General features: G+C 35.7%; 1 protein-coding gene across 11 annotated transcripts in view; it reads left to right on the forward strand.

The window, feature by feature from the left end:
* The window catches only part of FRYL (FRY like transcription coactivator), a 170,776-nt gene that overhangs the window by 122,640 nt on the left and 26,078 nt on the right, over window positions 1-22,058 (forward strand). For 8 of the 11 annotated variants that reach the window (XM_069014158.1, XM_069014159.1, XM_069014151.1 and 5 more), the window contains 17 exons: window positions 1,252-1,336; window positions 3,112-3,224; window positions 5,538-5,688; window positions 6,029-6,132; window positions 6,701-6,886; window positions 8,575-8,779; window positions 9,620-9,741; window positions 10,241-10,431; window positions 11,127-11,221; window positions 12,212-12,819; window positions 13,408-13,505; window positions 14,498-14,668; window positions 15,626-15,766; window positions 17,866-18,063; window positions 19,251-19,412; window positions 19,704-19,778; window positions 20,918-21,094. In XM_069014158.1, the coding sequence (XP_068870259.1) occupies window positions 1,252-1,336; window positions 3,112-3,224; window positions 5,538-5,688; window positions 6,029-6,132; window positions 6,701-6,886; window positions 8,575-8,779; window positions 9,620-9,741; window positions 10,241-10,431; window positions 11,127-11,221; window positions 12,212-12,819; window positions 13,408-13,505; window positions 14,498-14,668; window positions 15,626-15,766; window positions 17,866-18,063; window positions 19,251-19,412; window positions 19,704-19,778; window positions 20,918-21,094 (2,882 nt within the window). The remainder of the gene's footprint in view (window positions 1-1,251; window positions 1,337-3,111; window positions 3,225-5,537; window positions 5,689-6,028; window positions 6,133-6,700; window positions 6,887-8,574; window positions 8,780-9,619; window positions 9,742-10,240; window positions 10,432-11,126; window positions 11,222-12,211; window positions 12,820-13,407; window positions 13,506-14,497; window positions 14,669-15,625; window positions 15,767-17,865; window positions 18,064-19,250; window positions 19,413-19,703; window positions 19,779-20,917; window positions 21,095-22,058) is intronic. The other 3 variants (XM_069014153.1, XM_069014161.1, XM_069014162.1) reach the window with 1 other exon arrangement.

The following is a 22,058-nucleotide window of genomic DNA, read 5'->3' on the forward strand; positions in this document are numbered from 1 at the left end:
TGTTATTATTGTCAATTATAAACATACTGCTATCAATCAGTTTTGCTACTGGAGTTCATTTGTAAATACTCAATAGGAGTGCAAGGTTCTGTTTCTAAAAATACCTTTAAAAGTTTGTCTTACAAGATCTGCAGTTTTTGGTGTACCCAGAGTTCCTAATGAAGAAGATCTGATAGGTTCACAAAGGACAGGTTTGTCTTAATATAAGCATCTGACTTTGTGTTCAGACCTTGCACTGTTTACCCTCACTATATGACTTTTATGTCTAGTCAGCCAAACCATGGGGAAAATGTATATAATTTTAAATCCATCCAAGTTGTTATTTTAAGTTCTGTGACAGACACAAGCTGCATCCATAGGAATTGTTTCAAGAGGATTTAAGTTCACTTACTTAGGAAAATTTATCTAGAAATAATTAACAATAGATCAATCATCAAAAAAAAACAAACTGCTGAAAATACCAGAAGTGTCTCCCTCATGCTTCAGTCCAAGAACATGCTGAGAAATGTGGGGGAAAGCTGTCTTGTTTTGGTGGAGTATCTGTCAAAGCAATCTGCAAAAGACATGGATGTGGGGAGGGTATCTAACCAAGGGCTTAACTTTTGTGCTGCAAATTTGTCAGTACTATGAAGCAGCCTGAACCTATGATATGGGGTTATCTGGATCACAAGGTGAATGCATTGGCACTTGTTCTTTAAAGTGTTTAAAAAATATGAAAAAAATTGTGGGGCTCTTGCACTTAATATAATTTAGAATAGCAAAGGCTGGAAGGGTGCAAAATTGCTTCCAATTGGGCCTGTCAGTTCAGTGTGATGCTTGCAAATTTCTCCTAAAAGAAAATTGTTAAAAGCTTCACTGCAGGCTATTAGGTTTTAATCCTTAATCTGTTTGTAGTTTGAATTAAATGGATAACCAAAGTCCAACTACATTTTACAGATTATGAGGTGTATAATACAGGGAAAAAGGAAATGGGTCTCTGCTTAAAAAACTTTCTACTTAATTTACATTGAAGAATCAGAGATTCCTGGAATAGATTATTTTTATTTTTTCTGGTTAGTGAAATTACGGTAGCAGCTCACAATCCTTTATCACACATGAAAGTAGTTTGTATGGCTCAGTTTGTGCCAGTTGCTGCAGAGTAAACCTGATTAGGGCTCTTGGCAAGGACAAGAAAATAAGGGTGATCATGTAGTGCTTAAGACTACTTTTCCTTTTTACTGACCAACATATTTCCTTGTCCATAATTCACAGGTACCACTTCTAGTAGCAATACAATGGTGGCTCCCACAGATGGCAACCCTGACAGTAAACACATGAAAGACAGTATCGAAGAGAAGTAAGTATCTCCTCAAAGAGCAGTTATTAGTTGAATTACAGGAATTCCTGGTAGGTACTGTAAATACTCACATCTTAGCAGCTCCAGGTATGTCTACATTGCAAGGATTACATGCCACTTAATGTCATGCATGTCAACAGAACTAGAATACTATTTGGGATTAACAGTAGCAGCCTCAGTTGTAGTTTGAACTCCAGTCCAGGTCAAGCATTATGTTGCTACAGCTATATTGTTGTTGGTTCCTAAATTAGCTGCTGTTAAACTGGACTGTGTATGTTCACATAAGAGCAATTATACTGTAAGGTGGGGGTGGTGAGACACTGGAACACATTGCCCAGAGAAGCAGCTGCCCCATCTTTGGAAGTGTTCAAGGACGGGCTGGATGGGGCTCTCAGACCTGGTCTAGTGGAAGGTATTCCTGCCTGTGGCAGGGGGTTGGAATGAGATGATCTTTAAGGTCCCTTTCAACCCAGGTCATTCTGTGATTTTATGATTCGCAAATTGGTTTATTACCTCTCTAGAAATGAGCAGCACCTATGTGTTGCAAGCTAGTTTATTTTCCCTAATTGGGGTATTTGAATGCCTGGTGCCTATGTCAAGATACATTACAGCTAACTTTAAAACAGATTTCTCCCTCCCTAATTTTTGAGCTATTTAAGGATAATCTTTTGGAGAAATTTGCCAGACACTGTTACTGAGGCTGGTGGAAAGCAAGGAGCTGATATAGGCTTAGTCAGGCTGTGTACTTGGAGCTCAACAGTAACTGACTGTGGGCATGCTGTAATTTTGTGTTAATATGGATAGCTAACCTTAAAGTGAAAAGGGAGTGGAGACTCTGTAATTAGCATGAGTAAAAGTGTGCACGTGCCATTGTATAGAGTACCAACTATGTAGTAAATTTGCAAACGAGTTTCAGACAACTTGAGAGCCTTAATAATTACAGTTCTAATATAGTTTCCCAGTTGGACACTTTTTTCCTTCCCTACGGTAATTATGTCTATATAATTAGAATAGTAAATATATTGGCAGAGGCAACCCCAATACTAGGATTAAATTGGGGTGAGTTGTATGAAAGTAAATCACAGAAACCTGGAATGCGAGGTGTCATTCAGAGTTAAGCCTAGCAAGACACAGACAAGCACCTGGCTGCTATGGGGGCTGGAGCTGAAGAAACTGGTAAAGTAGTGAAGGCAGTTTTGAAAGTCTCTGCAAGTTTTGGCATATACTGTAGGGTTGTCTAAAACCTCCCCAGGTTATATGCTTCTTGGCAAGATCTACCCTATACATCTTGGACTTGCCAGGAGGAGAGAATTAAAAAAACTTATGTAGAAACAGCTTGGAAATGGTGCTTTTAGCACTCTCATTTCTCTGATTTCTTTATAGTTTATCAGATTAGTGAGGTAGGATCTTGGACACAGCGTGTGTATACCTGCATATGTCTCTGCCAGGTCATGCATGGATTTCCTTATTTTGTTCAAGAGTGAGAACGACTTACGTATAATGGTAACAAGTATTTTAATGTACATAAATGTTAGTGAAAATGTTCGAACAGAAATACAGTTTATAGTGGATAATCTCTTTGAATCCCCTTATCTAGTGTTGCTAGAGAAGGTATGTCTTAAACGGCTGAGATGCTTTGGCATCATGTTGGTTATCCTTTGTAAGATGAATTGGTTTTTGTATAAGAGTTTTGCTGAAATAGTTTTGCTGGGAGACCCTGACTAATGTTTGTCATAGAACGTCAGTTACTAATTCTGCTTTATTTGCACCTACAGCTACGCACACCTGGACATCTACAGCGGGTTGAACAGCAACTTAAACCGCCAGCACCACAGACTGGAATCTCGCTACAGCAGCAGCTCTGGAGGATCATATGAAGAGGAAAAAAGTAATAGTCTTTATTTTAAAACATTTCTATGAATAGAAAACAAAATTTTCACAAGTTAATACTTCTACTGGAGGTTGTGGAACATAGAGAAATGGGCATTATCAGTGTTTTTTGCATAAACCTATTAAAAATTAGGATTTTTTAAAATCTTTCATCTTATTACTACTATTGAAGTCTATCATACATTTGATTGCAATGAAATGTATAAGGAAGATAATACACTTCGTTCCTTTCGTTGTCACCTGGAATGAGTTGTGAACATCTTCCTAAATGAAATGGTTTTACTGTATTTCCTTTGATAGTTAGGCACAAGAAACAGAGATGATCAGGATGAAGATGAGATTTAGAAAAAGGTGATGGAAAAGAAGTTCTTTAAAAAAGAAGAAAATTAGAAGTAATTGTTCTTTTAAAGGATAGCATTCCTTGGCTTGTTTAAAAAAAAGGGTACTGAACTTTTTTGAAGCCATAGCAAAGGAAAATATATCAGGGAAAAAAGTTCTCTTTATGTACATCTAATTTTCAAGCTTGTTCTGAAAACATGTTTGGGGTTTTTTTTGTGATCTATGTTTTGTTTTTTCTGACGTGCAGAAGTATGGAAAGAGATAAACATTTCTCCTGAAACTCCATTATGCTTTTGGAAAGATTTCTTTAAGCCTCTTTTAGAAGAGGCTTATTAACTGTGGCTACTTTTGTACCAATGCCTAAGATACAAAATCACACTGACAACACTAGGGAAAGCCAAACAGGTCATGTAACCAGGCAAAAATGAGGACAGTGGTCAGACAGTAAATGATGTGTTATATTAGTGGGTTCTGCGTGCTTGGTCAGAGGAGTTGTTTGACTGAACAGGTTGTTAGTAATTTAAATGACTTTATACTTCACCCTGCATGGGATAGTCAGATTTATTTCAGTCACTATAGTGGTCCCACAGACTTAGGTTTCAATGAATTTTTTACTGACAGTTGATCTTCCTACCGGTTGTTTGGGTGTGTTACAGCGCACGGTGCAGCACTGCCTTTTCCTTACTTTTCTTGTGTGACTGAAATTTCTGCATTTTGAGCTTTCGATGTCAGTATGGAACCCTAGCCCTGTCCGTGCTATACTGAAGCAACAAGAGTCCATTAGGATCTTCTGATACACTCCTCCATAACTGATTCTTTGCGCACTGTGAAGATTAGAGTGAATATGTGGTTCTTACTGCCTCTGTCAAGGAGGTGAAGCCTAATGTCCTCTACAGAGGTTGTTGTAAGGGCTGGACAAACTAATGCAGAATCTGCTGAACTTTGGGTCAGTAACAGGTTAGTGACCTTCTGGGCAGCCAGGGTGTTTATTACTGATTGGATAGGCATTGTCTGTTATCATGGCTGCAGTAATTTTTGGTTTTGTTTGCTGTTTGTGATAGCAGCACTGAGTATCCTGAACTAGATGATACTTCACATGTTCCATCAGTAAGAAATTTGTCACTTCCAGTGGAGAAGGTGATAACGAGCTGATACATGTGTGAACATCTGAAACTTCAGCAGCTATACTTCCAAAGAGAGAGCTGGTAGAATCACTGAAACACTGAGCTGTTGAGGCAGTTTCCTTGTTTCTGGTTTTAACTGATAGTTATGAAGTCCAAAACAGCTTTTAAACCAGAAAAGTATTTGGGGTGTGTTAACACAGTATACTCTCATACCAAATAGCTGATGTTTTTCTTGCACTTTTGAAGCTTGCTTAATCAAAAACTAAATGTCTTTGTCTTTTCTTGACAAATTTACTGATTTTCTGGGCAGTAACTTTTGTCAACCAGTGGGATTGGGGTATGCTGTTGTAAAAGTGGCAGTTTCTGAGTTACCCCATGTATCATGCCAGCATTATCTGACACATAGAACTGGTGGGGTTTTGCTGTGAGACCTATAAAGATGTGCTCTTGAGGAATATTTCCTTCGCCTATGATTAAATGCTCTTCAAGATGAGTTCAGTTAAATCTTAGGAACCAGCCTCAATTCACTCCCTATATGACATGAGGTTTGAAATTCAAGGAAATTACATCAGATTACTTTGCCTTTTATCATAGTCTTTATGAACCTATTCAAAAACATCTTACTCTGTTATGTGTGTAACTTCCGTAGAATCATCCTTATACTAAAAGAAATAACCACTTTTTTTCTTTTAAAAAACTTTGTCTACTACTACTGTTAACATGTGGCTCCCCTTCCCCTCTCCCAGGTCTTAGCTTTTCAAGAATTTAAAAATAGTTCTTCAGAAGACTGTAAGATACAGAAATATGCATTACTTATATATTTCTGGCTTAATTTTCTGTTGTGTTAGGTGATTCAATGCCTCTGTATTCAAACTGGCGGTTAAAGGTGATGGAGCACAACCAAGGAGAGCCTCTCCCTTTCCCACCTTCTGGAGGCTGCTGGTCACCACTGGTGGATTACTTGCCTGAAACTTCTCCTCCGGGCATGTCGCTTCACAGGTAGCTGTTTTGGCAATGCCGATGGCAATTCATTATATTTTCATTTGTGTTGCACAAATATAGTAATTTGAAGATAGCAGATTAAAGTGCAGTTGATAATACATTTGTTTTCCGTGGGTTTACTCACAGGTCTAGCAATTTAAGATTACTCAACCTTTTAATCTGGAGGATTAAATTGTTTCTATTTTAATTATGAGTGTTCATCTTTTCCCTTGTAACACAACTGTGTGAATATTTATAGACTGAAGAATACAAGTTAGAAGCATATGAAGCTCTTTGCAGCTCTTCATGAAGTTCATGTTACATTCTTCTAACAAATTTTTTTGTTTGTTTGTTTTAGATGCAATATAGCAGTGATTCTTTTGACTGATTTGATAGTTGACCACAGTGTAAAGGTGGAATGGGGAGGATACTTGCATCTTTTGCTTCATGCAATTTTTATAGGTAACTAACTTCTTACAGAAACACAGTAACCTGAGGAATTCTCAGCTGTTCTTTCTGATATTTAAATTAATTTTTGCCATTGTACTGAAATCCCATTAATTTGATAATATTTACAGTATTTTTAAAAATTCAATTAAATGTCTTTCAGCTTGATTAGAATAATTAAGTTTTTTTTGAATTGTTTTAAGGCACTTTCTTTTTGAGTCACTTTTACATCTTGTAGAAGACACAGTAAAAGTCAATTTTTTCTTTCTGTTCCTATATGTAGCAATTTTCATACAGAGCACAGATTAAGTTCTTACTTAAAACTAATCTTACTTAAAATTACTTTGTACTTTAATGCTGCATGGGATTATCAGATATATTTTAGTCTGATCAACATACAGTTTGTTAAACTGTATGCTGTTGTTTCTATATTGAAGCACTGAAAAAGCATTGTTTATTGAATTATATATCTGTTATTTGGTAAAGTATAGCAGACCAATCTGAATACTGCTATTTTTTAAATAATGTAATTCAGCATTCCCTTCAAATATCATAAAGCCTTGTCATTTTCCTTCTGTATTAGGTTTTGACCACTGTCACCCTGAAGTCTATGAGCATTGTAAACGACTACTTTTGCATCTACTGATAGTGATGGGCTCTGGCAGTAATGTCCAGTCTGTTGCTTCTGTCCTACTCAGAAACAGAGAGTTCAATGAGTCCAGGGTGCTTACTGTCAAGCAAACTACCCATTTAGATTACACTTTCACAGGTATGCTTTTGATTTATTATGTGTTGCTGGTTAAAATGACATGGGAAGTTCTCTTACAGGCAATATTAAGATTTCTGTTGTCTGTAATGTTTTCCTGAGCCCTTGCCATTAAAATGTATTTCTTTGGATTTTAATGAAGTCAAAATGAATAGAGTTCTCATTAGCATTTTGTGCTCAGTCATCAAAGTATGGAGCACAGTTGAATGATGAATAGTAGTGGAAACGAAAGAGGAAACTCTGGGTTTTGGAACTTTAATACAGCAGTTTTTATTATGCCTTTGAAAATAAAAACCAAGAAATTTACTTGTTTATAGCAACTTTAAATTTCCAGGTTTTGTCAAATGTGATTGCATTCTTTATTGGCTATCAGAATACTTTTTTGAGATACTGCCTTTTAATATTCACCTTAACTTCACAATATTGTAATTATACAATATACTTTATATTTCTATGTATCTCTTTATGAAGGGAATATTCTGATGGTGAAAGTGTATTGTAGTTTCTTTGAAATAGTTCTTTTTTAAAAAAATATGGTATTTCATATTATTTCAGTAGGTGGCAGCATATTGCCATACAATTGTTTATTCTGTTTTGTTCACATCAGCATTGGTTTTATTACTTAGCAAAAGTAGTCATCTGATTTGTGAATTTGGTTTTTGTAGCAATGAGGAATTAAAAACTGTGTATAGTGGAAGAATTATTTTATATTAATCTGTTTGGCAGAACTTTAACGTTGCATCTACACAGTGGCATATACAAACCATACCCTTCCTAATCTTTAAGGGCTTGGATAAAACTGTCTAAACATGACACAGTATTCTGCTATTATTAAAACAAAGATGTCTGACAGAAATTAGAATAAGGTCAGCATCAAACATTTCCAGCTGGGGATTAGGATAAGGTATTTACAGGTATGCATGGCTAGCACAAGGTTGGACAAGCTAATTTTAAATTTTATTTGAGCTGGCTAATACCCCAGTCCAAACTCTGTGGTTCTATAGGGTGAAAATTTGCAGTGGATGTCAGTGAGTCTTAAGCTTATTTAAATACAAGGGTTAAGAGTCCAAGGCCCTGCCAGTTTTCCTTGCTAGTTTACTTTCTCTCGGCCATTCATAGATGGATAGAAGGGCAATGTGAGGAGTCACTGTGGTTGTATTTTTTTGCCACCTGATTCTTTATACAGAAGAGAAAAATCTCCTGGCCACAAGTCTAAGCTAACTTCAGAGAAACTTTGTACAGCCACAGGGGCTCTGCTTAGGGTCGATTCACTAGATAATACTTAGTATTCACTGATTTCAAGTACTGTCAGTTACACTGGGACTGGGTTTTAACAAAAAAAATTATCTGCTCATTACTAGGAAGTAGTTTGTGTAATTTTTTAAATTAAGTTGAGATGCCTCCGAAGCTGATGAGCTCTCATAGTACTAGTACAAAATCAAGAATAATACAGGGGTTTTAAAAAGGGACCTAGCAGTTCCCAATAAAGATCATATAAGTCATGTGAAGAATTTGCATATATGAGGCTTGTTGATTTTGTTGAAATTATTGCATCCAATAATTTACTCTCTTTTAAGTATTCTCATTACATTACTAAGTTATCGATCTTTTTAGAGGGCTATTTTTTCTTTTTATATATTTAATATTGACTGTCAACTTAAAAGTGCATAATCATCTTGTTTCAATTTCAGCAGGTGTTCATGATTTTATACCTGATTACCAGCCCTCCCCTATGACAGACTCAGGGCTTAGTTCAAGTTCTACCTCTTCTAGCATCAGTTTAGGAAATACAAGTGCTGCCATTTCTCAACTGCACACCACAATCCTCAATGAGGTTGACATTTCAGTAGAGCAGGATGAAAAAGTGAAAACTCTTATAGAATTTATTACCTCAAGGTAAGATTTCAATTTTCATTTTTGTCAAGACATGTATTTTGTGGAAGAATGGCAACCCTGTTACTATTTAGCATCATGTTGTCTAATTCTGTCTCTGTTTCATCATCAGTAACTGTTTTTATGTGATACACATGTGAAAAGCTCTAACTTTCCAACACTTTCAGAGAATTTTGACCACCCTGTCAAGTCCTGAGTGTTTAAAAGTATTTTGCCATGTTTTATTCTGAATTAGGGCAGGAATACACTGAGATGATTAGGGAGATGCAAGACTTGTGTGCAGTTAGGGATTACCTAGTAGTAGAGAGCTGACTATTCAAAAATGAGGAATTTGTTGCGACGAACATTTGTGCAGTTTATATGATAGTTTATATAAAGCTTTCAAGATGGTGTAAATCTGAAATCCTACCTGTTTCTCCATGCTTTTGATACTTTTGCTTTACCTCAGCCTAAATTTATAACAGTGTGGTGTATCGATGGAAAGAAAATGGGAAGAAAGGAAGTTAAGAAGTGCATAATGGTGGTAGTTGTACTGGTTCTTTCTTAGAGAGCTAATATTATACTATAACAATACCACAGAATATCTCTGCCTAAATTTACCCAGTTATTTCAATTGGATCTGATACGTTGCTTTTCACTTTGTCTTAACTTGTTGTTTGTTGTATAATATTGGTCAGCTGTCAAAATTCTTTCCAATTTGTGCCTGCAGTTCTAGATGGTTTCTTTTATGTGATACATAGTAGATTCTTTTGCAACTACCCGTAAGGTTCAAATTCCATTTAAATTATATTAAGGACAAAGGCTATGTTTTATATTCTGTTTACTCTGTTTATATATTTTTAGGAAAAGAGGCCCACTTTGGAATCATGAAGATGTTTCAGCCAAGAACCCTAATATAAAGAGTGCTGAACAGTTAACTGTGTTTTTAAAGCATGTGGTATCTATATTTAAACAGTCTAGCTCAGGTATGTTAGAAAACAGACAATGCATGATCCAATGTGCAAGTCTGCAAACTAAATAAATTCTTTTTAACACGTGCCAACACATAGGTTATCTATAAAATCACTCTAGGTAATTACTGCTTCTAAATAATAGAGTTTTCTTGTGTCTTGCACACTTCAGTTCATGTTTCTGTTATGACAGATTTAAATATAATCTTTTAGGAATGAGATAAAATATCTTATTAGTTTCTTGTGAATACTTAGTATTCAAATCATAAATGTTTTATTGTCTACAAGTCTCTCTAGCATTAAGTGTTTGGCATACTTAATGTATAAATACACCTGTATTTGGTGTTTATATTCCTGTAAAGATTTTTGAGACTAATACTTCTTCAGAGAAATGTAGAGTATGTGAGAATGTTTTAAATTTAGGAATGACTCTGGCAATTTACTCTTCAGTAAATTCAAGTGGATTTGGTTTTTTATAAAGCAGTGTTGCTTGAGTATTTATTCGCCTTCATAGGAGGATATCAATTGGAACATCGTCTCAGTGAAGTCGCTTTGCAAACTGCGCTTTCGTGTTCCTCTCGACATTATGCTGGGAGGTCCTTTCAGATATTCAGGGCTCTGAAGCAGCCTCTCACTCCATCTACACTTTCTGATGTTCTCTCCAGACTAGTAGAAACTGTTGGAGATGCAGGAGAAGAAGCTCAGGTATTTGAAATTTTGCCCCCACTTTATTAGAAAGCTAAGTCTGCCTAAATGACGTACGTGCATTGTTAGTTCAATGACAGCAAAATTTAAAAGCATCGTTTTATCCAGCTGCTTTTTATTTTTAAGTATTTCAAATATCACAACAGTTTTAATTGTGACGCTTTCTGAATTTCACCTAATTGACTGAGGAAAAGTTGTGCACATTCTTTTCTACAGCAATAGGATCTTTCAGAGAGTTTGATACATCTATTTCCAGTAGACACCTTCTTTTTCATTGCTAGAGAATACTGAGATCAGCCATATTAAAAAAATTTAGGTTTTCTTTTGTTAAGAACTTAACCTGATAAAGTGTAAACAATCATTCAACTTGGTGTCATTGTACATCTTAGGAGTGTATCTAATCTTTTAATACTGCAAAATGAGTATGAATGACTTCATCCTTCAATCCATCCTTAAAATAATGCAAACCAGAATTAATTCAGTAAATAAATAAATTTACTTACAAATAAATTGAAGTTTTTCCTTGTCTTGAAGCTATACTGCTATCTTGAGCTGTCCCATCAGGATTGTATTCTAATTGAAGCATTAAATAATTTAGTTACTGATTTTATATTTTTATATTACTATTCAGTAGATTTTCTGTGATCTTCCTTGTGCATATTGCATACCTTATAATGGCCTTTGGCTTTCCCCAGGGTTTTGTCATAGAGCTGCTTTTGACTTTAGAATCTGCTATTGATACATTGGCTGAAACCATGAAGCATTATGATCTGCTTTCTGCCCTTTCTCAGTAAGTTCTTTTATTAGTCAAGCTTCATTATGCATTTTTATACATTTGAATTATTAAAAAGCTGTGTTATAAATGTGACAAAATAATTTCTTATAGTCTTTGCAGAATAATTGTATCCATATAGCAAAATTGCTTGCTGTCATATATTTTTATCATTCTGCCTCAAGCAAAACATGTAAGAATCTAGATTTCCTGAGAAGGATATCTTAGTGCCTTTCTGATTTACCCTCTTGAGTCCAATATTTTAAAAAAAGGTGTTCAAAGAATTCCTTTTGGCTTAGTTCTGAAATGTTGTCAGTTCTCCTTAAACTTCTTGAATTTAAAGGCTCTGCAGATGTTAGTCTGTCTTAGACCTCAGGTTTGTTGTCCATATTTAAGAAGTGTAACTGAACAGTCTGAGTCATTTGTGTGTTTCATTACAGTTTGAGTGGTTACCTTGACGACCTTTTATCAAACTAGAAAAAACTCCCCACATGTACAGACATCTATATTTGTTTGACTTCCTCGCAAAGTTTTTGAAAATGCTGAGATTTCTAGGAATATATTCAATTTCTCAGTGTCAGAATAGAAAGGTGTTGGGTTTCCTAGGTCAGATACCTCAGACAAATACATGGTAATAATTGTATTAATTAATAATTTCTCTACTTTTATCACATCTTTAAGTAAGTTGGGATGCTAGATCATCACTTACACATAATCTTTTACATGCTATCAGCTAGTTTTTCTAATTTTGCTGTAATTTTTATGGTATTCTGGGATTGTAATAAATACATTTGGTAGAAGAGATAACAGAATGCTGCAGTCTTGTCCTTATGCCATAAGGATATTGGATATTTTAATAATAGATACAGAAATCCTGTATTTACATGTGTATTAACTGCATGTGTATGTGATTAGTGTAACATCGCTTTTCTTTCTTGTCTTTTTCTAAACTCTATGTTATTAAATTATTTTTCCTGTAACAATATGTAATACTGATTTTTATTCTAGAACCTCATACCATGATTCTGTAATGGGAAATAAGTATGCAGCTAATAGGAAAAGCACTGGACAGATAAATCTAAGCACAAGTCCCATTAATAGTGGCAGTTGTTTGGGATACTACAGCAATACAAGGAGTAATTCCTTGAGACTGAATTTAATCAGTGAGCGGAGAGGCGACCGGCGACGGAGCAACACACTGGATATAATGGATGGAAGGATAAATCATGGTGGAAGTTTGGCCAGGACTAGAAGCCTCTCCTCCCTAAGAGAGGGAGGGATGTATGATGTGCAGCCCACTACTGACCCTGTCAACATGATGGCCACCATATTTTGGATTGCAGCTTCGTTGCTGGAGTCAGATTATGAGTATGAATACCTTCTGGCTCTCAAGCTACTCAACAAGCTTCTTATTCACATGCCTCTGGATAAATCAGAGAGTCGGGAGAAGATAGAAAAGGTGCAGAATAAACTGAAATGGAATAACTTTCCAGGCCTTCAGCAGCTTTTCCTGAAAGGCTTTACTTCAGCCTCTACACAAGAAATGACAGTTCATCTCCTCAGTAAACTCATCACAATTTCCCGGCATGCTTTGGTGGATCCTTCTCAGTTAGCAGGTATCGTTAGTAAATATGTGATAAAAATATATTCTTTCATCAAATTAAGTGGAGTCAAAATCAGTACTGATGATGCATTTGCCTTGAAGAAACACTTCAGTTAAATGTTTTCTGCAGTTGTCTATATTGCACTGCTACATAATGGGAATACATTACAGACTATGATTATCTGACGAGCAAGCTTGCATGTAAACTTTATGCATTGACTGTTGTTTGCAAGTGAGTTTTAAGAGGTGTGTATTTTTTGTCATGATCTTGTGCTAACTAGCTCAATTAGCACTATTTACACCTTTTTAGAAACAATGTGACTATAGTGCCTAAAATTATCCAGTTTCATGGTAGTTTTGCTTAATTGGTCCAGTGATGAGTTTATTTTTATCATGCATTTTTATACCTAACACAGACACATTTATATACATTGTTCATACATACATACTTAGGTACATCTGTGTGTATATATAATTTATATATCTGTGTGCATGTATGTGTCACGCTGTAAGAGTTTTAAATACCAGATAACTCCACTTTAAATTAAGTCATATTAAAAACCATAAGGGCTCATATAACTCTGTTTATATATGTGTTTAGGATTTCCTCTAAACATCTTGTGCCTACTTCCTCATCTGATACAACATTTTGATAACCCAACTCAGTTTTGTAAAGAAACAGCTGACAGGATAGCAAAGGTATGTAACATGATGCTTGGAGAAGTATCCAGGAGGATATATATAGCAGCATTGGTTATGTATTTTTTGGGGTCCCTTATGGTTCTAATAGTAATATACACGTAACTATAAGAGGTCATATTTTAAAGATGTGATCCAGTCCTAATTTATGTAGCTGGACCTCATATCAACCCCTGAGTTTCTGTTTATCAATGAAAAAACACATTTAGCTTATTCTGTAAAATTTAGATTTCGAGAATAAATTTTCTTACTAATGATATCAGTTACTTTACTTTCTTACTTGTCTGATTTTTCCATTTGTAATTTTGGGTGTAAACCTAATCACATTTTAAGCGTGCTTCCTAATTTTCTTATGACAAGGAACTGATTCTTACCTTTCAGACTGGTAGACAGGGAAGAAAAGGTTGTATATGCTTTCTATTACTTGTACACATTGAAACACACCCTGAAATATTTCTGAACTGTAGTGGCTGTTAAAGCAGTACATGGTGCACACCAGCTGTTGTCAGCCAAGATGGTGTTGCAGTGTCTTGACAGAATCTTTCTTTTGAGGAAGAATATGGAAAGGGGCATAGGAAAGAGCTGTCTGGCATAGGAGATGCAGTCATACACCTGTGGCTGCCCAGGCTGTGACACGTGAACCACTAAGCTGTGCCCAGGATGACTCTTAAGTGTAGGTGCCTGATGCAAGTCCAGAAATTACTGCTGCCCTTCAGTACGTGCATTATTAGAGCGAGAGATATTGGTTGATCATACCAAATGTATGATAAATAGATAAACTTGAAACATGAATGCCACAGTGCCAGAATTCAACAGAAACTGTAGGTCATGCATATGTGATTAGTTTGACTTCAGTTATTAGAAAATAACTGAAGTGAAATCTTGGAAATGAAATCTTGGAGTGAAATCTGGGAGAAGTGCATAATGACTCATGAACGCTTGGATTTAAAAAAATAATTTCTACTATAATTAAATATGGTTTTGCTTTTCAGGTTTGTGCAGAGGAGAAGTCACCAACTCTTGCCAATCTGGCTCATATGATGAGTTTATACAGTACACACAGTTATTCCAGAGACTGTTCTAACTGGATTAATGTAGTGTGTAGATATTTGCATGACTCTTTCTCAGATGCCACATTTAACCTCATAACTTATCTTGCAGAGGTAAATTTTTACTAAAAGTATCTCATGTTGACAATTCATTGCCAGTTCCTAATTTCTCATGGTTCTGAATATCGAGGCGAATAAAGCACATCTTCCATAACAGGAAACTGTTACTAAAATGTTCTAGGATGTAGAAAAGGGATAACTACTGCCATTTTAGAGTGCAGTAATTTATATACCTTGAAATGATAATCCCTCTAATGAAAGATCTCCTTTTGTGAGAGAAGTGTTTGGCAGTAGATGTTTGTATTTTGTACTACATTAATAGACACTGTCTTGACTTCAGCAAAATACGCTCGGTGCAAACTTTAAGAGACTTTCTTTAGTCAGGTACATATGTCTTTATGACAGCTTTAAAAATAATTGCAACGTTCAGTTGTAAGTAGTACATAATATATAAAAAGATAATTTAAATTATAGAAATCCATGTATCATTCTGTCAGCCATTCATATGGGAAAGCTGTTGAGTACCTTGTATGAAGAGCTTGTAGAGCTTGTCCTTGAAGTGTATCACTTCAAACTGATGGAGATTTTTTAAAAATTTGTTCATTCTTACGAATGACTTTATATGTACCCACTTTGTTGGTAAAACTGCATTTACCAAGCTTGTTTAAGGTGTAGCTGTAATTGTTTTTCATACAGTTTTAAGATTTTTTATTAGTATGAACACTTTTATGTAACAAAAAGTGTTTTGCTATTAGATGCTTTAGGTCTGTGCTAAAAACATGTCAAAATTCAGGGGCAAAAATGAATCAGGAGAAAAGCCATTGTGCTGTTGCATTACTGGGGTTTTTTGTGCTAAAACAAAAGTTTGAAAAACAGTAAGTGGTACATTTAAATTTTGTGATGGGGACAATAAATATGTGTGCAAGTTAGCTGTATTTAAATGTATGCTTTTACTTTTTTCTACAATTTAAGGCCCTAATTAAATTTTGTACTTTAAAAACCTTTTTTTAGCTGTTAGAGAAAGGCTTATCCAGTATGCAACAGTCCTTGCTGCAGATCATTTACAGCCTTCTGAGTCATATTGACCTATCCACAGCACCAGTGAAGCAGTTTAATTTGGAAATCATAAAAGTTATTGGTAAATACGTTCAGGTAGGTACTCTGAAAAACTGTAAAAGCCTGTCTGCTTACTATCAAAATGGTACCAAAATTACACTTGAATTTTGGGGGGAATTTATTTCAGATATAGAAATTGTTGTTTGAAGTCAGATTCCATAGGGTTTGGGTTTTTTTCCTATGTACTTAATTCACTAGATGCTTGTGTATTTGTCCAATGTGATTTGCATCTGGTGGAACAAGTAATCTGAGTGAATGTGCATCTTTTTACAGATGTAAGCAACTCGCCATATGTAGTTAGAGAAGATGATCCTTCAACTATTAAAATACAAGGAAGTGTTTACTGCTAAGCTGCACAAATGTATTATTTTTGTGTATATGTTTTAAAAAGAAAACTTTACGGTTAAATGTGGATTTAAATCACTTTCAGTAATATATCCATGAGGAACTTTAAAGTGCACCTTAACAAAATGGAGTACATTTTTTATTAAAGAAGGTCCCCAAAAGATGAACCGTAGTGTTTTGCCCACGGTAATTTAAGCCTTTGTACTTGAAACACAAATTCACTGAAAATCTATTTCACAGAAGAAAGTCTAGCATCTTGCTGAAAGATTTTATGAAAATGCCTGGAGCATAAAACCATTTCAGTGCACAACATTCTCTTCACTTTTTTCTTCTGAATTCCATTATTGCTGAATGTATTTCAGTCAAATGGTTTAATCATAATTACCAGGAAAAGTCATGTTCCCTGGCTGTTTTGTTATTGATGGATATATACTTTAGATATTGTGCTCCTGTCAGAGTGCATTAGGCAAAATGGAATGATTAGCATTAGCTACAGTTTCTATGGCCTGGCGGCATCTTGCTTCACCTCTAACCTCTCTCTGAGCTTTGTATGCAAGCCCTTACTACCATGGAATATAATCTTAATTAGATGTAAACTATTAAAAGATGGTACTAGTGAAAAATATTCCAGAAAATTCTTAACATATTTTTGATAAAATAAACATGTTACTATAAATGACAAAAGAAAAGATCATAAATTATCATGTCTTGTTTAAGTGTGCTTCTTCTAAGCTGTGGGTTTTTTCAGTCCTCTGCAATCACAACAGCTGTAAATAAGTTTAAGTTGCTACAGGATAGTTCCAGTTTGAGACTCCTTTTTTTTATGTTTATGATGCACAGAAATTCAGGAGATTATTGAAGACTCCCATTATCTACAAAGAAGCATAAAGCATATACTACTTAGAGCATTGAAAGGGGTGTTTATTTTTTTAATGCAATAAAAAAAATATTTTTACAAACATGGCCTCCTAATTAAAAAAAAAAAAAAAGGCAGACATCATGCTGATTTCAAAAATTGGAAGATTTAAGTTTCAGGCAGAATCCTTGCATTTCCAGGAGTAAATCTTTGTATAAACCTGCTTTTATTTTATGTCTCTTCTTCTAATTCTCTCCATAGTGTGTATAATTGAAACCACTGAATTATTTACGTTGCCTTAATCATCTTTTTAAGGAATGTGCACTTAACTCAGGCTCTGCCTCTTATATTCTCACACTTTTTCCATAGCTTTTTTTAAGCACTCCATTGGTTTGATACTAAAAACTTCGTAAATGTTTTCACTTCTTTGTTAAAATCTTTTGTATTTCCTCATGCTTTTTAAGCACAAAATAGTTTTGCTTGTTTCAAATTCCATTTACTCTGCCCATAACTGTAAAACAATTAAAGATGCCAAGAGGTGGAATAGTTAGTTTGAATACTATCAGTTACTACTGTTAAGCGATAGTTAAATACTCTCAGTCTTCTGGGTCACAAAGGGCAGATGCTTCAGACAATGGTAAAAAACACTGTAACTACTGGGAAGGAGGGACATAGACCAGAGTCTGGTGTGGCTGGCCCAGTGACCTGGAGCCCTTGAGCCTGCGTGGCTGGACCTGGCCACCCACCATGGCATGGCCTGATATCTTGCCACTGCTTTCCTGGCACTTCAAGGTCCGAAGCTTCCTACCTGTGCTAGCCCCTTCAGCCATGTGTAAAAGATCAGAGGTTTTGGTTTGGGGATTCTTGCAAAATGCATAAAAATTGCTGTCTTGGTTGAAGGGATTGTTGTGTGATTTTTGTATGTTCTCTTTAGAGTCCATATTGGAAGGAAGCCCTTAATATTTTGAAACTGGTGGTGTCTCGGTCAGCAAGCCTTGTTGTGCCTAATGATATTCCAAAGTCTTATGGAGGTGACATAGGTTCTCCTGAAATCTCTTTCACGAAAATTTTTAATAATGTCTCCAAGGAGCTACCTGGGAAGACCTTAGATTTTCATTTTGATATATCAGAGGTAATTATTATATTTAAATGACAATGCACTAATGACTTGCTGTTGCAAACTCAGGTGTTATTTTCTACATTTATATGTTTGCAAATAAGTACAATTGTTAAGAATGGCAGAGATTGAAGTTTTACATACTTGCAAATAAGAGTCATACTGGAAGATAAATGTCAAATTCTTTTATGTTGTGTATTTGCCTTTTCCCCCTTTTGAATGTCTGGAGAGTTAATTACTAAGAGTCAGTGAGATTGTTCTCAAGGGTATCTCAGCTGTGTCAGAGAGCAGACAATGCAGCTGGCTGCTGCTTGCAGCTGAACATACCAGGCTTTCAACAAATGAAAGGTTGTGTATTCTAGGGCTGAGAGGATTAAAACCCTGTACTGCAGTTTTAGCATGACTTTGGAAGGTGGAGGAAATTTAGAGGAGGGGATAGGATACAAAATACAGGAAATTCAAGGTAAGAGGGATACAACTGGAGAAAAACCTCCTGTAGTTAAAAATACCGCCCATACCACCAATGATACTCATTCTACATCTGGAAAGGGGAGCATAGGCAAGTGACTGCTGAGTAATGTAGAGATGTGAAAATTGTAGAAACCTTAGAAGTGATCAGAAGTAAGAGTTCCTGGTTGAAGCTAACCCTAGATAATGATTGGAGATATAGATGCCTTAGGAACATTACTTAAATTGGTAAGTACATTCACTACTGAAGTTTCAGGGCATATGGATAATTGAGAGGCATGATGAATTCCCACAGAGTTCATTGGATTAGCATTTGCTGTCAAAAGGGTTGCATTTGATCACTGTTTCTTCAGAAGCGTGTGTGTGTTTGTGAAGTTGCTGGTCTGTGAAAACAGTTTATTCATGTCAGGGAATGATTCTACAGAGAAGCTTTGCCGCTTTTAAAACAGTTGGTTTTAAAGTGTGTTTAAAAATATAATTGGACTGTCAGCATAAAATGTGCATAATTCAAAACCACACAAGTGGGCAGAATGGCAGCTTCCTGCATAGGGTACAAGTACTCAGCTTTGTATTTCCCAGTGTACCAAGGCTCAGTGGATTAGACATGGGCTTTACAGAATGCTTACAGACAAGCCCTCCTACGTTTCATATAATGATGAATTCTGAAGTCAAATATGTAGTCTTTACTATTATAGATTTGAGTTTTAAGAAAAAGTGTTTGTTGTCTTTGCTAGACACCAATTATTGGGAATAAGTATGGTGATCAACACAGTGCAGCTGGTAGAAATGGGAAGCCAAAAGTCATTGCTGTGACCCGGAGCACTTCTTCAACTTCATCAGGCTCCAATTCAAATGCACTGGTTCCTGTCAGCTGGAAGAGACCACAGCCATCTCAGGTACATTGTGCCTCAAACACTTTATACATGTATTAGAGACAGTGTTTCTGAATATAGAAAAAAAAATGTATTGAAGTGTAATTTGAAGTCTGTATTATGTCTTAGCAAAACAGTAAATTAATATAGCTAAAGCTGTAATATAACTAAAAGCTGATACTGGTGAAAAGTAAAAGATTTTAAGATTCTTTTTAGAGGATGTCAATATGCAATATGACTAGTTAAAAATTTATATTTTTACCTGGACCTTCAGCAGCTGCCATGCTATGTGATTTTCTTTGGTAAATTTTTCAGAGAAGGACGAGGGAGAAGCTAATGAATGTGCTTTCTCTGTGTGGTCCGGATTCTGGTCTTCCCAAGAATCCTTCGGTAAGTGGTGATGGTGGTTTGTTTTGGTTTCTGAACTCAACTAGCAGAATGCCATTGCATTTTTAGGTGTTGGTGGAGTTATGAGCAGTGGATTTGAACAAGCTAGTTTTGGTTCAGCAGTTCACAAATCCAGTCGAAGGATTAAAAAGAAGAATCAGAAGTAGTGGATTACTGTTATTCCTCAAGGACTCCAGTGGGCATGGTTGTCTCGGCTAGAAAAGAGAATTGAACTAAGAGGTCTCCCCTATTCTGACTAAATCTCTATCTAGTCTATAATAGATGCTTTTGAGAGAAGGGGTAGCCGTAGCTGAGGACTGCAAGGTTGTTGATAACTGTATTGAAAATATCCTAGAATCCATTGAAAATAACCAGTGGATCATATACCTTGAAACTAAAATGGTTATTTATAGGAACGATAGTCGTAACTGTTGAGTAAAAATAGGTTGATGGTTTTACTTCTGTGTAAAGAACCCTGCTGGCATAATACGCTTGATGGTGGTGATGACTTTGACAGCTTTTAAAATAAAGTGAGTAGCCTACCTTGGTTATCATCTAGAACATTTTTTTGTTGTTGCATAGAAGTTCTTAGCTAGGGAAAAATACTGGTGGGAGAAGGATCCTTTTAATCTAGTGGTGGAAGTTAAAATAGATAAAAGTAGATGCCTGAAAGCTGAAACTGAAGAGATTTAAAAGCATTGCATGGAAATAAATAGAATATTGTCATTTGTGAAGGTTATCATCACAGTAGGCCAGCACTGGATCCCTTTTAAAGGTGTACAGTCCTTCCACAAAAATTTGTAGTTGAAAACAATATGGTCTGTGTCATGTGGATGGTTATTATGATGGATTTTTTGATTCTTAAATTTGACTGATGTTGTGGTTATGAAAATGAAGTTTGGATGATATATTTTTCTCTCAATTTATACCTTTGTAACTCTTAGTTACATTAAGGAGAGAATGATACCACTAATTTAAAGGTGTAGTTTAAAATCCAACTAGTCTCGAAGCAAAGTATTATCAGTATAGGGGTATTCACATTGAATGCCACTAATTCCATTAAATGGCAGGAAGCTGGATAGCTGACTTTTGGAGTTACAGAAATTGGAGGTTTTTACTTCTATTTTTACCTATATTTGCAGGTTGTGTTTTCTTCTAATGAAGACTTGGAAGTTGGAGATCAACAAACTAGTCTAATTTCAGCAACAGAAGAAGTGATTCAAGAGGAGGAAGTGGCTGTAGAAGACAATACCAGTGAACAACAGTTTGGAGTTTTTAAAGACTTTGACTTTTTAGATGTTGAATTGGAAGATGCAGAGGTGAGACCTTGGGGTTTCTTCTGTGTATTTCCATTTGAGAACATTTTAAAAATAAGGTTGTGTTGGTGCAATCCTAAGGAATTGGCAGCTCTGCTAACTAATCCAATTCAGAAGAATTTATGACGTGATGGAGCTTAGATTAAGAAACCTGGGCCAAAAACTTTGCAGGGTTAAGTTATTGCAAATTGTTAGCTGGTTTTGGAGGGAAGAGTTGAGATTTTTTGGGGGGGGGATTTAAGTGACTTTATCTGAAAGTGAAGTGATATGACAGTGTAAGCCAATGTCAGCATGAACACCTGGGTACCATGCAGGAGAAAACTTAATTATGGAACAGTGTGTTAAGAAAATGGCATAATCATTGTTTCTGATATGTTTCTGGATTTTGAAAACTTCATGAAAGGCTTTCAGAGTAACACACCATATGATACACTATCTCATTATATACTTGCTCTCTATAATTGCTTGCATTGGCTTTTACATTATATCTGGTCTATTGCAGTTCTTATATTTCCTCCATTTCTCTTTCTGTCAAAAAGAGAGAGGAGGTAAACAAAATTAAGTATTGAGAAATAGTAAAGATTCTCTTAACAACTGTTACTTGTTTTGGATAAATAAAAGGCTTCAAAATTTGCTGAAGCTTAAAAGTATGACTGTAAAAGGACTGGGGAGGAAAAAGTTAAATGTTTTTGTAGTTTCTTGCAGTGGTTTTGTTACACTCTGTACAAAATATGGAATTAGCAATGGAGATCCTTGCTGGTCATGAGTCCACAAGCTGCTTAGAATATCTGCCTATCTAAACACTGATTGTTCTCCTCTTGATTTATCTAGACCTTTTTACAGGGTTTCCCCATAATTCTTTAGTTTTACCTCCCTTCCTCCTGCTTCCTGTGTATTGCTTCACTTCAGCCAGTATTTGCACCTTCTAGGAAAAGTACAGGCTCATTATGGTCTATTGCACAGATGT

This window comes from Aphelocoma coerulescens, chromosome 4 (assembly GCF_041296385.1).
Source record: "Aphelocoma coerulescens isolate FSJ_1873_10779 chromosome 4, UR_Acoe_1.0, whole genome shotgun sequence".
NCBI classification, from domain to species: Eukaryota; Metazoa; Chordata; class Aves; order Passeriformes; family Corvidae; genus Aphelocoma; species Aphelocoma coerulescens.